This window comes from Nannospalax galili, unplaced genomic scaffold (assembly GCF_000622305.1).
Source record: "Nannospalax galili isolate Female #2095 unplaced genomic scaffold, S.galili_v1.0 scaffold1368, whole genome shotgun sequence".
NCBI lineage: Eukaryota > Metazoa > Chordata > Mammalia > Rodentia > Spalacidae > Nannospalax > Nannospalax galili.
In genome coordinates, this window is record NW_008358007.1 from 501,310 (window position 1) to 518,616 (window position 17,307).

At 46.0% G+C, this 17,307-nt stretch overlaps 2 protein-coding genes across 8 annotated transcripts in view; both read left to right on the forward strand.

The window, feature by feature from the left end:
- Peg3 (paternally expressed 3) overlaps positions 1-16,240 on the forward strand; it is a 25,440-nt gene extending 9,200 nt beyond the window's left edge. For 5 of the 7 annotated variants that reach the window (XM_029557672.1, XM_008856074.2, XM_008856072.2 and 2 more), the window contains 7 exons: positions 1,244-1,381; positions 1,917-2,006; positions 2,838-2,942; positions 3,986-4,089; positions 7,399-7,501; positions 8,312-8,404; positions 8,524-12,695. In XM_029557672.1, the coding sequence (XP_029413532.1) occupies positions 1,366-1,381; positions 1,917-2,006; positions 2,838-2,942; positions 3,986-4,089; positions 7,399-7,501; positions 8,312-8,404; positions 8,524-12,695 (4,683 nt within the window). In that variant the 5' untranslated portion in view covers positions 1,244-1,365. Of the gene's footprint in view, positions 1-1,243; positions 1,382-1,916; positions 2,007-2,837; positions 2,943-3,985; positions 4,090-7,398; positions 7,502-8,311; positions 8,405-8,523 lie in introns of all 7 variants that reach the window. The other 2 variants (XM_008856078.2, XM_008856071.2) reach the window with 2 other exon arrangements.
- LOC103752361 (zinc finger protein 723) overlaps positions 14,279-17,307 on the forward strand; it is a 28,853-nt gene continuing 25,824 nt past the window's right edge. The window contains exon 1 of the mRNA XM_008856087.1: positions 14,279-14,318. Within this exon, the coding sequence (XP_008854309.1) occupies positions 14,279-14,318 (40 nt within the window). The remainder of the gene's footprint in view (positions 14,319-17,307) is intronic.

The window sequence follows — 17,307 nt, forward strand, 5'->3', positions numbered from 1 at the left end:
TGCCTTCATTTATTTGGGACTCAAGTTTTGTGTCTTTCTATACATTTTAAAAATTCCATTCAGACATATAGGTACTTTGTTAAACATTTTTATGCTTAACTATATAGCAGTTCAAAATAATACACTATACCGTCTTATATTCAAAATCATATAACAGTTATATCTTTCTTTTTCTTTAGTTACATTAGCTAGGCCCTCCAAGATAATGTGGAATGGCGGTTATAGAGGGAATCCCTTCCTCCCCAGTTCTGGAGGAACACCATTAGTGCATATAAAATGCTTGCTTGCATTTATTTGAGATAACTATTGTATGTAGATGCTCTCCTAGTCTTAGTGTGAAAGAAAGACTAAAGTTATTGAGTTTATTAGTTGAAACAGCATGCATGACCAGTGGCCATGTTGTAACCAGCACAAGTCTGAAGAAATTCATAAAGAGAAAATCATTTGGGGTCATGGTGTCCACAGCTGAACACTTTTATCATTTTTCTGTGTGTGGTCATCCATTTCTGCAGGTCAAATTCTAAGCTCCGGTAATTGTGGTGAGGGTAAGAACTGGCAAGATTGGGCTTCATTTTCAGTATCCCCTTTCCCCCTCTTGCCATTTTGGCTAAGAGAAACACCGAGATCTGATTTTAGTCATGGCTGGGGTCTTGAGTATGTTCCAAGTGCTTTGCATAGGGAAGTTAAGTTATAAACTCCTTAGCAACCTTGGCTTGTATAAGCTTCATAATTCTAAAAGAGAATGTAGCTGTTGGTCCTGTTTCACAGATCACAGAGTCCAGGACATTTGATGAGTTGCTCACTTCACATAACCAGTTAGTATAAAGCCTCAAGGCTCAGGGCATTTCTTATTTCTTTGAGATACAGAGTAGGGTCACCCCACACTGATTCCTGGTCCTTGACTTCTGGAGTATACACATACTTCCTCCCAATGCACAGGTCCAAGAGAACTATTACCAACTACCACGTGTTCTGTTGACTCATGTTTGGTTCCTCCAGTGCGAACTTAATTAGAAAAATGCCGGGTCCAAAGCACTTGTCCACCACCAAACCCAAGACATGCTAAGCACCAAATCTGTGTGAGTTAGACAGTGGCATGACTAAAGAGTCCAGTGCCATCCTAGGAGAAGGCCCCCATGACCCTGAGTTCTTTCATCAGAGGTTTCAGAACTGACTCTGTGTGGACTTTGTTTGGTCTCACACCCTGATCAGATTCTGAAGCCTCTGCCTTGATTGGTTGCAGGCAGACCCTCACACAGAGAGGAGATCAGCTGACTATCATCCCTGAAAAGCTTGAGCCCTTGGGTTCGAGCAGAATAGACAGAGAACTGTGAAAAACTCATCCCTCTGCTGGGGAGTTACAGGATGTACCATCAGGAAGGTGAGGTACCCCAGAAGGTATGCTTGGTTAGCTCAGACAGCATTCACTTGAGTTCTGTTTATCGGTAGCACTGATGGCTGCTCTGGGCTGGTCCTTTTTCTGTTGTGGTGCAGGGGCTAGGGCTAGCCTGGGTACTTCCATGACCTCCCACTCAATGTGACCATTTACTATCTCCATATGTGGACAAAGACACCCCGGGGCAGGGGGAGATGCCCCCAGCTACTTCTTGAGGTAGGGGAAGGGAAGTGGACCATTCTGGGGAAGGAGTCCCATTAGGCAGAGAACCTTCCATGATTCATGCCATCATGGGGTGGTGGCCCAGGAAGTGGTCCGTTGGTGGCTTTTTCATGTGAGTGGAGATGGTACAGCCATGCTCCCATCTGGTCTTTAAGTAGCAGGAATCAGAAGGCAATTAAGGAGTTTGAGATGAAGAATGAGGGATCAGGTCACTGAAACTTCTGGGGATGAGGGTTAGCCCTGAGAGGCTGTGACCAGCTCTGCCAAAGCATTCAGTGGGTGTCTGGTGTCTTCTCAGACGACACCGGCAGCGACATGACCAGTGACGACGACATGAGCCGAAGTGGGAGAGAAACTCCACCACCTCGATCCGTCCATTCTTTCAGCAGTGAGTAACTTATCCTACCAGTGACATCACGTACCATGGGCCGTTTCCAGATGCTACTTTATAAGGAGGCACAGAAGCATCCAGGCCTCTGTGTAGATCACGTGCCACCCCCAGAGCACTGGGGGGAGGGAGCAGAGTCACTGAGGCATTTTATATCAAAACAGAGACCTATGCATGGAACAAAATACAATGATTTGTTTAAAACAATAAAGATTTTAAAGCAGGGGCCAATGAAATGGCAGGGTGGGTAAAGGTGCTTGCTGTCAAGTCCGACACCCTGAGTTCGATCCTAGGGATGGTCATGGTTGGAGGGAGAGAACTGACACCCATGATTGTCACGTGGCCTCCACATAAATCTGTACACATGTGCCCCCCATAATGCAATGAATAAATAAATAAATATGTAATAAAAAGGAATTTAAAACTACTTAACATCTACTTCAAGTTAGGCTCCTAGTAGGGACACGCATTTCATTTTCCTGGGCCTCGGTGTTTGACAGTAGAATAACATATGCTTTTAAAGCAGCTGGCCTGAACTAGGGAGGGAGGGTCTGTTGCCCCTCGTCTGAATTTGGACATCACTTAGGAACTGGACACACAAGGACAGAATATGAAGGAAGCTAGCTTAGAACTTGCTCTGAAGCAAGGCTCACCTGGACATAGTCTGTAGGGTAGTACTGAGCCTGGGAGTCTGGAGCCCCCACCTCAGGACCATCGCATGGGAGGAGTAAGCACAGGGTCCCTTCTAGAGGGGCATATGCACTCAGAAGGAAAATGGATGCAGATGTGGCAGATTGCTCCATTAACCACTCAAATGTCTGGCCTGCTTAGGTGACCGGGATCGGGAGCGAGAGCGGGAATGGGACCACAGGGGCAGAAGCCGAGATGTGGAGCCTCGAGACCGCTGGTCATCCTACACCAGGAATCCTAGAAGCAGTAAGTTGCCTGCCAACCTGCATCACAGCACAGGGACCTTGTGCACAGGTTCAAGGGAGTGATGATGGGGACCTCAGAAGTCCCTACTGCTCAATGTGGATAGTATCCCAGTTCCTAAAATGCTTAGTCCCAGGCTCCTGTGTCTGAGGTTCCTCGTGGTAGAGTCATCTTGTGCCATTTTGCCATCTATACCTATTTCAGCCCATACTGTTGTTTGCTTAATGTTTTTCTCAGGCAGACAACTAGCGGTTTCTAAATATAAGATTCTACTACTGCTGGGCGTGGTGGCACACACTATTAGTCCCAGCAATAGGGAGGCAGAGGCAGGTTTATCTCTGTGAGATCAACGCCAACCTGTTCTGCATAGCATGTTCCAGACCAACTGGGGCTACAGGGAGACCCTGTCTCAAAAAAGCACAAACAAAAGATGAGCTGCTAATTTAAGATCAACACAGACAACTAATCATGAGAAACAAGCACAATTTAATTATAGCAATATTGCCTACTGTGGGTTCATGCATGGGTAGGGAAGTACCAGGCCTAAGAGTGCCTTATTGACCAGAAGAGAATTTGAACCGAACCAGGAAACATGACATCAATGTATCATTGGGTCCACACCACTAGAAACTATCTCTTGTTCCTTTTGGACTTGGAAGACAGTGCATTTGTCAGTAGGGCACTCTGAAATTACCAGGCAGGGGTTATCAGTACTCTCACATCTACTAGTAAGTAGTTCAGCGCACCTTCGTTCACCTTCCAGGCCTTACCTCTAGTTCCAAATGAGAGAACTGAAAGGTCAGTGACTTAGCACAAGAATGAAGACACTATGCCTGGACCCATGTGACTTAGCCATGACCCCAACTGACTCTGAGGTTAGGAAGGAAGAACGCCAGGCTCCCTGCCTATACTCTGGGATGTTGCAAGCTCCTTACACAGAATTTGAAGAAATATTCTTGCACACACTCATATCCTAGATGGCTCAGGGCAGGCATGGGAGCTTTGACTGGGTTCTGCTCCCTCTTAATGCCTTTCTTTCTTCCTAGGAATGCCTCAGCGGGATCTTTCCCTCCCCGTGATGTCCAGACCACGTTTTGGAATGGAGAGAGATGATGAAAGACGCTCGATGGATTATGAGTCCCACTCACAGGTATGCTCAGGTTTCCTCTCTTTCCAGAAAAGCTATCTTCATTTCACAACAAAGATGCCTTTCCTTCCCATGTTGATGTGTTCATCTGCTCCCTAGAGAGTCCTCAGGCACTCCCAGGAGGAGCCAGGGGCCATCCCCACAGGTGACTGGTGGCGGTCACTGTTGCCTGTTTTCTAACTTACAATGTTTCAGAGGCACGCCACACCTCAGCGTGCGTGCCACTGCATAGGTCGAGCAGCAGAGTCATTCTGAGGGTCTTGATCTTGCTGAAAGTTGAGAGCAGGAAAGCCGAGCATCCAGAAAGCAGATGGGCCAGGGAAAGCAAAGGCTCTGGAGCTGATGAGATTGGGGTGCAAAGCCTGGCCCTGCTACCCACTTGCTTGAAGGAGGGTGGTGGATGGACCACTCAGCAAGGCTGAGCCTCAGTTTCCTCATCAATAAAAATCACATGGTGATTTTCTCCCAATGCCCTTTGATTGTGAGGAGTCAATGCCATGCCCACACCCATGTGTACTGACTGTCAGTTCCTGTATTAACATCTGGCACATGATGGGCATTGTATTAATACCCACGGCGGTCACTGTTTAAGAGACAGTGTGTACTAGGGAGGTTGGTAAAGGGGAAGGACATGAAATTTGAGCTGACACTTGACAGAGGAAGAGAAAGGTGGCCACTTTGACACTGAGCATAGAGGAGGACCTTAGCCACCATACCTCAAAAATGTGGGAGGGAGGGAGGCTATGGTGGCACACACCTTTAATCCCAGTACTTGGGAGGCAGAGGCAGGTGGATCTCTGTGAGATTGACCCCAGCCTGGTCTACATAGCAAGTTCCAGGCCAGCTACAGGGAGACCCTGTCTCAAAAGAGGAGCCAGTGGGCAGAGCCTTTATTAAGCAATTAAGCATCTGTGCCCTAGGGAGCATGGCAGTGACCAAGACCATTAGCGTCTTTTTCCAGTGGTACAAGTAAATATTTCTATAAATACTATCCATCTGATGAACGTTCCGAGTAGTCTCAAACAGAATAGTAACAAGAAATGACAACAGGGTTTTGATTTGGATTGAAGGAAAATGCCTTCAAGGCAGCAACACTTGACTTTTGAAGGTCAGGAAGCAGAGGACTAGGTTCAGGGTTGGAGTGAGGGAACCCAAGGCTTTAGGGAGAGCTCTGGCAAAGGCTTTGGTACAGGAACTAAGCCATGCAGCTGGCACACCACAGGAGAGGCAGGAGATGGGCTGGATTGCTGGTACCTGATAGTTCAACTTCATGTAGTTTTGTTTCTCAGATTCCCTTCTGTGACAAAGTGTGTGGAAAGTTGCTGACCAAGCCCCACATCTATGTAATCCATCCATCTGGGAACCACTGATTCCTACTGACTCAGAGTAGAGGCAGCAGTCATAGATTATGCAAATCACATTGTGAGAGTGTCCAACACAGAAATTCTCTTCATCATCTCTTAATATCACATGCAAATCCCTTAATGGTTCATGTGTGTAGCTCATGTTGTGAAAATGAAATCCCACCATGTTAGCATTGTCCTTGGGATACCTCTGCCACTTGAACTTAATTGCAGCTCATGTACATCTAGATGTTATTGTTGATTACAAACATAAAGTGAACAGCTGCTCTATAGAAGCAGTATAGTTCAGAATTAATTGATGCAGATTATTTGTTTTATGCAAATGAGATAGGGAAATATAAGAAATAACCTATCTGCTATTGCCTCTGGGCTCTGTGTACTTGAGGAATGCCACTCATCTTACCAAGCTCTTGACTCCTTTGCCCTCTGCCAGCCTCCCTAGTTATGAACTCTGGTTTCCTGTGTCATCACAAACATATCTGCGTGCCCACCTATTCTTTCTTTTATTCATAAGTAAATGCCAAGACTTCTTCACAAACGTGGGTAGGACAGAGCTCCTGCCCCCAAGGAACATTCTGTATGACTAGGAGATGGGCACCCAATAGAAATCATGCATTTATCTTTAGGAGGTATTGGTTCTCCAGTGATTCCTAAGAGTCTGTGGCCTTTTGTCTCACAATTCTCAACTCTAACCAAGAAAGAGTTTCGTTTCTGAAGCTATGCTTCACCTCCTTGCCCTAATTTTTGTTATTGTTTGTTTCTTATTAACCAAATGTGGGCAGTTGCATTAATGAGGCTTTCCTCTTAAAACTTGATGCCTGTGCCTTTTATTTTTTGCTACGTTTCCTGTGTTTATATTAAAATCCATGCCTCGTCCCAGTAATAAAATAGCAAATTTAATATCAAAATATCTTTTATGTAAAAGTTAGACTGAAATCAATGGCAGAAACCTTCACCCACAATGTGGCAGAATTACAGGTTCTTTTCTGGCCATTGACAATGAAGAACCTGAGGCTCATCTCAGGAAGATTTCCATTTCCAAGTCTGTATGGCTCACAAATGGTGCAGTCTGCCTTTGACCCTAGTGTTCTCTCCAGCTCCAAAGCCTTTAGACCCCCACAGCAGCATCTCCCTCCTCAGATATTCCTTCAGGCTACAGTGCCGCTCTCCCCAGGATCAGAAATCACCCAGACCCAGGGCTTCCTTCTGGCGATAAGCAAAGGCCTTTCAGGACCTTGCAGGGAAGGTTCTCGTGAGTAATGCAGGAGATTTTATAATTCTTGAGGGGAATCTATATTAAGATAAAAGGTAGCTCAAAAGTAAGAGTTGTCCATGCTTAGAGTTAATTGTGGGTTATTTGGAAATCCCACACACTACAATCTCTACATTGTAGGCAAGCCATGCAGTGGAGAAACAGAAAGGGAAGTTAGAAATCACACATTCAGACCAGACATCTGCTGGAGCACACGTTCTCTCTGTTCCCATGAGTACACCATGCATGTTGATATTTGGCCTGTGTGCGCTTTCCCACCAGTCCCTCTTTCACCTACCACTTCAGGTCCCACTCAAGGCCCTCTGCAAAACCTTTGTTTCAGGCCTGCCCTGAAACGTCCCTCCACAAAACCCCTTAGCATTTATTATCTGTATCCCAATTTACTGTTCAATGTTCTCTAATTGTTTCATGAGTCTTTTCTCTCCAACCAAATTATAAGCTGCATGAGGGCAAGGAATATGTGTCATGCGTCTTTGGGATCTGCCTCAGAGTGTAGCACCAAGGTAGGTACGACGTAGGCCCCTAGTAACACTTGCCTTGGATCACTCAGAACCCCAAATACTGTGAGCACTTCCTATATAACCATGTATGTAGCTCCCATGTCGCCAACATTATTCTGTCTTTGGATATCCATGGGGACAGACTCCATTGAGAGGCCTATGTTTGATATTTTAGGATGCTGAATCCTACCAGAACGTCGTGGGCCTCAAAGAGGACAAGAAACCTCAGAATCCAATTCAGGACAACCTGGAGAACTACAGGAAGCTGCTCTCCCTGGGTAAGCAGCTGCTTCCCTCAGTCAATTGGCACCAGTAACTGGAGGGTGCCCCTTGTCACTTGGCTTGTTTCAAGTCATGTGACGAGTCCTTGCTAATACATTTTGGACCTTGAGGCCACCAAGGCTTTGGGAAATTTTCCCCTTTAAGGAAGCAAATGATGAAATTTGTGTTTTTATGAACTCTCTCTGGCTTTGGTTGAAGGAGCCATTGTTCACAGCAGGGCTGAACAGGGAGATGGCATGTGTCACAGAGTTAATAGTTTTTCTGTAGTAATGATAGCACAGAACTTTAAACACATGTCAAATGGGATCTTGAGTTTCTGTGCAGATCCCACCAGACCCAAGTTAGTAGTAGGCAGTTGGCAAAAATCTGCAAGTCCATGGGGGTTTCAAGGAGCTCTGGTGTTTAGGAAGTAGATAAAGAGCATCAAAATTTAGGCAAAAGAGCTGGGTGTAGTGGCATAGGCCCGAGGTCTAGCACTGTGTACTGAAACAGGAGGATCACAAGTTTGAGGCCAGCCTGGGCTACATACATAATGAGACTCTCTTGGAAAAAGAACGGAGGCCCATGAAGTGACTAAAAGTGATGGGGTCTTTGTAGTCTTCTGGGTCTGACTACACTAAGAATCAAAATGTAGATTGCAGAGGGTCAAAGAATGAATAGTGAGGAAATGAAAGGCATCCAAAGACTCAAATGTGAGCTGCTACATATTCACCTCCCCAGAGAAAGGCAGAAACAGAGATGAGTTTGTGGTGATGAGTCTCCATCTCCACCGTCAACCTGAGCTGTTGTTTTGTTCCTGTAATCAGGTGTGCAGCTTGCTGAAGATGACCGCCACTCCCATATGACCCAAGGCCACTCATCGAGGTCCAAGAGAAGTGCCTACCCAAGCACCAGTCGAGGTGAGTGGTGAGCAGATCACACAAGCCACATATGGAGCAGCCACACTTGGCATTCTTGAACACCACAGGTCACACTGCCTAGGAGCCAGGGAGTATTCACATTCAGGATTTCCTTCCAGGTCTGAAGCCTACACCTGAAGCCAAAAAGTCAACCCACCGCCGTGGAATCTGTGAAGATGAATCTTCTCACGGAGTGATCATGGAAAAATTCATCAAGGATGTGTCCCGTAGCTCCAAATCCGGAAGAGCACGGGAAGGGAATGATCGGCCTCCAAGGTTCCCCAGAGTGCCAAATGATAACTGGAAGGACACTTCGTCAAACAAGAGGGAGTCAGTAGTCCAGGAGAGGGCTTCTGAGGGGAGTACCCCCAGGGGAACCTTCCGGTTCAACCCAGAATTGATGTCCAGAAACAGAGGTCTAGACAGGAAGCGGCGCTATCATTTCGACAGTGATGACAAGGGATCGGGGCAGGATCACAAGAACTGTGTGAGGAAGAAGCCCTTTGAATGTGGTAGTGAGATGAGGCAGGCCATGAGCATGGGCAACCTGACCTGCCCACCTGTTGCTGATCCGCAGACCATTGAGTTTCCGGCCGATCCGTATGTGTGTGATGAATGTGGCAGAACCTTCAGTGTCATCTCGGAGTTTGTAGAGCACCAGATCATGCACACTAGGGAGAACCTCTATGAGTACGGCGAGTCCTTTATTCACAGTGTGGCTGTCAATGAGGGCCAGAAAGGTCAGGGTGGGGGGAAACGCTTTGAGTGTAAGGAGTGTGGGGAAACCTTCAATAAGAGTGCTGCCCTAGCTGAGCACCGCAGAATTCATGCTAGAGAGCATTTGGCAGAATGTAAAGATCCGGAGGAAGAGGACGCAGTCATGCCTAGTCCCACCTTCAGTGAGCTTCAGAAGATGTATGGCAAAGACAAATTCTATGAGTGTAAGGTGTGCAAGGAGACCTTTCTCTATAGCTCTGCCCTGATTGAGCACCAGAAAATCCACCGCAGAGAAGAGAGAGAAGAGAGGGAGCGGGAGCGCGCCCGTGCACGAGCACAGCGCGAACGTGAGCGTGAACGTGAGCGTGAGCTTGGGGAACCTTTCATGACCTGTTCAAGCTTTAGTGAGTTTCGGAAAATGTATGGTAAAGACAAAATCTACGAGTGCAAGGTGTGTGGGGAGAGCTTCCTTCATCTCTCATCCCTGAGGGAACATCAGAAAATTCACACTAGGGGAAACCCATTTGAAAATAAGAGGATGTGTGAGGAGACCTTTATTCCCAGTCAGTCCCTCAAAAGGCGTCAGAAATCTTACAAGGAGAAGCCCTTTGAATTTAACAATGGCAGGGATGGTTTAATGGAAAGCTCAGACCTCAGTGAGCACCAGAAAATCCGCTCTCGAAAGAATTTCTTTGAAGGCAGGAGATACGAGAAACCATTTCCTGAATCTCAGAAGAGTCACACTATAACCAGACCACCCGGAAACACAGAGGATGAGAAGGCATTCACCATCAGCAGTAACCCTAACGACAAGCAGAAGTTTCCAACCATGGAAAATGCCTACGAGAGGCCTGCCATTTGCAGCTTAAGACCCGTAGAACCTCCGAAAAGTCAGGGTGCAGTGGGGTTCAGTAAACCAAAAGTAAAGGCAGAGTCTAGCACTCAGAGCTCAAGTGGCATTAGCCATCCTCCAGAAGTCCACTCTGGAGGGAATAGTAATGAAGGAAAGGAATACAAAGGGTCCATTATCCACAGTCCAGCCACCCCTAGACCTCTGAAACGTCACAGAGGAAATGACCAGATTGAATGTGGTGATGAGGGAGAATCCTCTGTTTATATCTCAGACCTTAACAAACGAAGGAAGATTCCTACCAGAGAGAGTGCTCACGAAGAAAGCAAGAACAACTACAAGGATTCCACTACACCAAGTGCGTCCCATGCTGAGCCTCAGAGTCTTCCCGTAGAGGCATCTGGTAAATCTAAGGAGGATGTCAAATTTTCTGTCCCCAGCTCAAGTGTCCGTGAACACCAGAAGGCTCGAGCCAAAAAGAAATACATTGAACCCAACGAGACCAAGAGCAACGAGACCTCTGTAATTCAATCCCTGTTTTTTAGAGAGCTGTATGCAATTCGCCAGAGAGCTAAATTATTTGAATGTCAGGAGTGTGGGGAGACCTTTGTCCACAGATCTGACCTCATTGAGCACCAGAAGATTCATGATAGAGAAAGGCCTTCTGGAAGCAGACATTATGAACGATCTGTCATCTGCAGCCTGGCCCCTACCGACCCCCAGACAAGTTATGCCCAGGAACGTTATGCTGAAGAACAAGCACGCAAATTCCAGGAGTTTGGACAGCATTCTACCAGCAATAGCCCCAGTGTACAGAAAATCTATGTCCAAGAGAAGGTTCATTCGGAGGAGTTCCATGCTATGGAAACCAGTGTTCAAGGGAGTCTCGGCCAGGAGTCCCATGCTATGGAAACCAGTGTTCAAGAGAGTCACACCGAGGAGTCCCATGCTATGGAAACCAGTGTTCAAGAGAGTCACACCGAGGAGTCCCATGCTATGGAAATCAGTGTTCAAGAGAGTCACACCGAGGAGTCCCATGCTATGGAAACCAATGTTCAAGAGAGTCACACCGAGGAGTTCCATGCTATGGAAACCAATGATCAGGAAACCAATAGCCAGGAAACCAATGGGCAGGAGATTCATGGTGAGGAACCACATGGTGATGGGCCCCATGGTGAGGAGCCTCATGGTGAAGGGCTCCATGGTCAGGAGAAACCTGAAGATGCTACCCCTCAGGCCTCAGGCTCTAATGAACACCAGAAAGATGACACCATCTATGAATGCCAGGAGTGTGGGTTGGGCTTTGCAGATCTCACCGACCTCACAAGCCACCAGAATGTCCACAGCAGAAAGTCTCTGGTGGACAGTCGGGAATACGAGCGTTCTGAAGATCACGTCCATTCTGTGAGTGAATTTGAGAAGAAGTACTCTGGAGAGAAGCTGTACGAGTGTTCGAAATGCGGAGAGTCTTTCATCCACAGCTCCTTCCTGTTTGAGCACCAGAGGGTCCATGAAGAGGAGCAGCTGTACTCCGTGAAGGGATGCGATGACGGTTTCATTGTCCTCTTGCCGGTGAGGCCAAGCAGGAATCATGCCCAGGACACGGATCCCGCTGTTGCTGGCTCAGCCATCCGCTGCCGTCAGTGCGGACAAGGCTTCATCCACAGCTCTGCCCTGAACGAGCACATGCGACACCACCGGGATGACGAGCTGCTGGAGCAGAGCGAGCTGGCTGAGGAGATCTTCATTCACAGTCTGGCCCTCACCGAGTACCAGGGGAGCGAGGCGGAGACAGAGGAGAAGCTGTTCGAGTGCACCATCTGCGGGGAGTGCTTCTTCACCGCCAAGCAGCTGGGCGACCACCACAGCAGGGTGCACAAGGACGAGCCCTATGAGTACGGGCCGGCCTACACGCACGCCTCCTTCCTCACTGAGCCGCTCCGGAAGCACATCCCGCTGTACGAGTGCAAGGACTGCGGGCAGCCCTTCGTGGACGACACGGTCATCACGGAGCACGTGGTGTTCCACACGGACGACGGCGAGGAGGAGATCGTGACCGCCACCGCCCAGGAGGTCGAGGCCAACGTCCTCATCCCGCAGGAGGTCCTGCGGGTCCAGGGCTCCAACGCTGAGGCTGCCGAGCCCGAGGTGGAGGCCGCGGAGCCGGAAGTGGAGGCCGCGGAGCCGGAAGTGGAGGCTGCGGAGCCCAACGGAGAGGCGGAAGGGGCGGAGGGGGAAGCTGCCGAGCCTGATGGCGAGGCCGAGCAGCCCAACGGGGAGGCCGAACAGCCGAACGGTGACGCCGACGAACCAGATGGTGCCGGGTTCGAAGACCCAGAAGAAAGAGCCGAAGAGCCGGAGGATGATGTGGAGGAGCCTGAGGGGGATGCTGACGAGCCCGACGGGGCAGGCATAGATGACCCAGAGGAGGAAGGTGAGGACCAGGAGATCGAGGTGGAGGAGCCGTACTACAACTGCCACGAGTGCACGGGGACCTTCGCCTCCAGCGCAGCCTTCGGGGAGCACCTGAAAACCCACGCCAGCGTGATCATCTTCGAGCCTGCAAATGCCCTCGGGGAGTGCTCAGGCTACATCGAGAGGGCCAGCACCAGTGCTGGCGGAGCGGACCAGGCCGACGACAAGTACTTCAAATGTGATGTCTGCGGGCAGCTCTTCAACGACCGCCTGTCCCTTGCCAGACACCAGAACAGCCACACTGGCTGAGCAGCTTGAGAAACAAAACAAAGCGAAACAGCGGCAACAACAAAACCCTCCTCCGAGAGCTGGACCTTTGCCAAATAACAAAGAATTTAAACCAACTTACAATGTCAGTAAAAAACTTGATCTTTGTGTACACACACCGGACTTACCATGAAACAAACTCAGACTAAAACAGAGATTGATGCAGAGACTCCTTCAGTCTTTAGCAATTCTCTGTTGAACATCGGGGTATACCTGGGAAAGCTTTATCTGAGGAACTAGATTGAAGGAAAGCCCTATGAATATTCACGACAACAGAGGTTGCCCCAATCAACTGTAAATGACACCCATGTGACCTCTACATAACAATTCCTGCCATGTATATAAACAAGCAAATCACTGATCATGTGTATCTGGATTTAATGTGATAAAACAGTTTACTCCGCAGAGGGACCTACGTGGTACTCTGATTTTTTTTGAGGAGGAAGAGAGCAACAAATTAGCATATATTTGTAAGTGTTTTAGATCCCCAGAAAGCTTTATTGTGCATTGTTTGAACCCCCATTAGTGTCCTTCCCAGTAAGTGACTGTTTTGTTCTTACCTTTTAGTCTTGTGAAGGTGTGGGCATGAAAGATCACATGTCTTTTAATCTTGGCTGTTTGAAAACAGAAGACATTTTAACTTCTACAGCCATTTGATGTGCACCTATCCCCCCCTTTGAAACTTAATGTATAAGACTTTACAATATGTGAATTGGTCTCTGTGACCTAAATCAACCCGTTTGCGTCATAATATGTCCCCTGCTACAATTTTCATGCAAAAATGTTGCATTTTAGGTCCCCTCCCCCTTTTTTACAACAAATTCATCATGTGTTCAGTAGTGAATTCATAAAACCTAGAGCTTTTCCCTGTGAATTTTAATGTCTTTGCCTTTAAAGAGTGGGTGACAACCATCACTAGATCACAGTCGTGCCTAATGAAGGTTGGGAACCATAGGAGAGGCTCTTACGCTGTAAATAAGGAAGCAGGCTGACAACCTTTCATTAACTCTGCTGTGCGCTTCCTGCCTTAAGTGACAAGTGGCAACATTGCTTGAGTCACCTGTGTGGTGTCCCTATGTGCTGCCACAAGTCCGTGTGCTGCCTGGGTGCCCAGGAGCTTGTATCCTTAGATCTTTGTATCTCTAAACTCAATTTTCCTGTTCTTTGCCTATCCGTCTGTCTAACCCCAAGTCTAACTTGCATTTAAATAAAACAAAAACATACAAAAAAAGCTTTCTTTATAGTTAATCCTAGCTTAACATGGACTCAGGTTCCCCAGCAGCCTTAATTTGTTTTGTCATGATCCGTTCTTTCTCCTTGAACCCTCTTGAGTATTTCTGAACTATCTATTGAGTGTCCTGTCCGTCTTAACGTCCTCAGTTTTCCTTAATCACAAATTGACCTCCCAGCTTGAAGTCCTCCCTGTGTCCTGTACTGTGGACCACCTGTGCCCCTTTGCTTTCCCTCCCCCTCGTATAATGGATATATACAGAAAATTTTGGGCCTTCAGTTGGCTGGGAAAAAAAATTTAAAAATTTAAAAAATTAAAAAAAAAGGATGAGTAGATGAAGAAAGCAAACGATAACTCGCAGAACATTCGCGAAAGTGAAGTGAAAACACCTGCTGGGGAAACAAGTCTGACTCTTCTAGATCTGTAGGTCTGGAGCTTGTGGGGGAGTATGCCGAAGCTTCAGGGAATGTCAACACCTTGAGAGGTTGGAGAGAGAAGAGCAAGAAGCCGAAAGGCACGAGCCAGAGAGGCAAGTTCTTTATAACAGCAGACCTAGCGGGGAAAAGAGACAGGCAGAAGAAAACACCAACAGCAGGGTTTTTGACGGCTAGGATGGCGAGGTGAAGTGAATGAGGTGTCCTGGACAGTTGGAAGAAGGGCCTTTTGATGGCAAGGTGTAGCGAAAGCCAGCTGCTTAGAGAGACTCAAAGTTGGAAATGACATCCAGGGAAATAAAGGGGCAATGTTACCCCACATCGGAGAAGCACCCTTGAAACAGAAATCAGTGTGGATGTCATCAGGGTAAATTTGTGGATTTGTTATCATTGGCAGTGTTCTCCAATTGACCCTTTTCGGAAAGCAGCTTGTCAAGAGTGTCCACTCCAACCTTAACTGAGTGGAAGATTAGGAACAACTGAAATGCCAGACAGTAAAAGAATAATTAAGTCAGTGTACCCCTGGATTCTTACGCAGCTGTTTAAAAAAGATAATCGTGAAGAGGTTGTGTAACAGATATTTACAGAATATTAAGTGAAGAAAGCAGGACACAAAATTATATTTATACTACAATTATAACTGTTTTAAAAATGTACGCTTATAGTCAAAGCTATTGTGTTGTTGTAGGCTTATAGTCAAGCATTATTTTCTTAAATTTCGTGAATGTTCTTTATGGTAGTGTTACTCAGAAGTTAATGATCACATTTCCATCATGAACATAATTGGAACTCGTTATCAAACAGTTGGAAAATACAGAAAAGTGGAGGAAAGATAAACCATGTCCCCACCATCCAAAGATAGATATACTCTTTGATATCTTGTTTATTCTTGTTACTGTGCACAGGTTTATATTGTAACTGTGTCAAAATGTGTATTCAAGATAGCTGTTTAGGTTACTCGTGTAATTATGGTTAAATGGTTTCATCGGAAGTTTTTCAAATTCTCCTTGTAATAGTGTCCTGATAATGAAGTTTATTATGCAATGTCATCATTATAAGCATAATATTTACCCAGAAATTGGAAAATTGGAAAATTCAGTAAATTTAGAAAAGGAAAAAAATGATTCACCTGTGTTCCCCACACCCAATAACTGTGAAGATCTTAATTTCCTCTGTCTTGTTTCGTGCACAAACTTGCGATTTCAACAGTGTTAAATAGATTTGTGTGAAGTCTAAAATGAAAAGAAATGTGGGAAACAAAGAAAGTGCTGTGGGATTGTGGTTAAATATTTTGTTCCAAATTGCTTGAATAATCTTTGGTGTTTGGGTAACAAACTTTATGTATGTACTTGTCATCATAAATTTAAGACCTACTCAAAGAAAACTGGGACTCTTAATAAAGTAGAGAAAGAAGATTTCAAATTTCCAACAATGACTGGCAACACCTGGATGTGTACAGCACTTGAGTCTGTGGTTATTATGGCGTTCAAGATTAGGATGCGGAAGTTTCCAAGATGGGAAGAAACCTGGGAAGCAGTTGGGAAATAGCTGTGGGTTTTCAGTAGTATTACAGCCAGGTGTGTTTTCTCAGTTTCTTTGAGTGGTCTTTATCATAGTGTTTTAGTAGTCCACCCTTACTCCCCGTATCTCCATCATATGCGCAGTACCTTTTCATTCTAGTAGCCTTGAAGACACGGAGATGTAGAAGAGAAGCACCCATATTTTCATCACCCAAAGACTGTGTCAGCATCTCCATCTAATTTCTTTGTATTGTTTCTGTGCACAGACTTTTGGTTTGTTAATATGGTTGTTGTCGTTCTACCTTGTAATAGTGTCAACAATAAAAATAAAGTTAAAAATAAGATATTTCTCAGTTTATTCTTTTTTTCCAGTTGAAGTGTGTGGATTTGTTAACTTGGGCCGGGGCGGGGGTGGGGGTTGTTATTATTGATAAAGTTATAAATTCAAAATCTTTAGTGTCCCCTCAGGTATATAAAGTTTGGCCTTATACATCTGAGGCCTTTTTTCTTTTTCCTTTTTTTAGGTTTTGTGTGTGTGTGTGTGTGTGTGTGTGTGTGTGTAAGATTATGGGTAACAGCATTCCTTCCTCGGTGTGTGTGTGGAGTTCAGAGTACAACCTCAGGCATCGACTTTCACCTTGATTGACACAGGGTCTCTTGTTCACTGGGTACTCCAGGTTAGCTGGATGGCAAAGTTTCTGAGGATTCTCCGGTCTCTGCTTCTCATCTCCCTGTAGGAACACTGGTATTACACATGTGCATTACAGACGTGCAGCTTAGAGACAGGCTTTATGTGGGTTCTGAGGATCCGAAAACTCAGGTCTTTGTGAGTACACTGTAAGTGCTTTACCTACTGAACCATCTTGGCAGCCCTTCATTTTCTTAATTTAAGGACTGCATTTTTCAACAATTATTTCTAAGGGATCTTTAAAAACCACTTGAATGGTCTGTTTTTAACTGCACTTGAGTCATATTCAAATAGTGGTTTAAAATTTAAATTGTAATCACAAATATATTTTGGTTCCTTGATAAGGTATTTTTAATGGGAAATATGAGGTTCTATAGATCAAGGGTTCATCAATCCTTCACATCAAAATACTAATATTAGGGTTTAGAATCACTGGGAAGTGTTTATTCCTAACTCTTGAGGGAAATTAAAAAGTGTTTATTTCCATTCATTAACTCTACCTTAATCCAGATGTACCAGGAACATAACAGGTTAGCTGGTTATCACCAGAGAATATTTAGAAGGTAATGTTTGTGTACAAGTGCAAATGGAGGCCAGAGGTCTCCTTGGGGGAAATTCTTCAGGCCATCCACTTTGTTTTTGAGACAGGATCTCTCTGTAGCTGGCCTGGAACTCACTATGTAGATCAGGCTGGCCTCAAATTCACAGAGATCCACCTGCC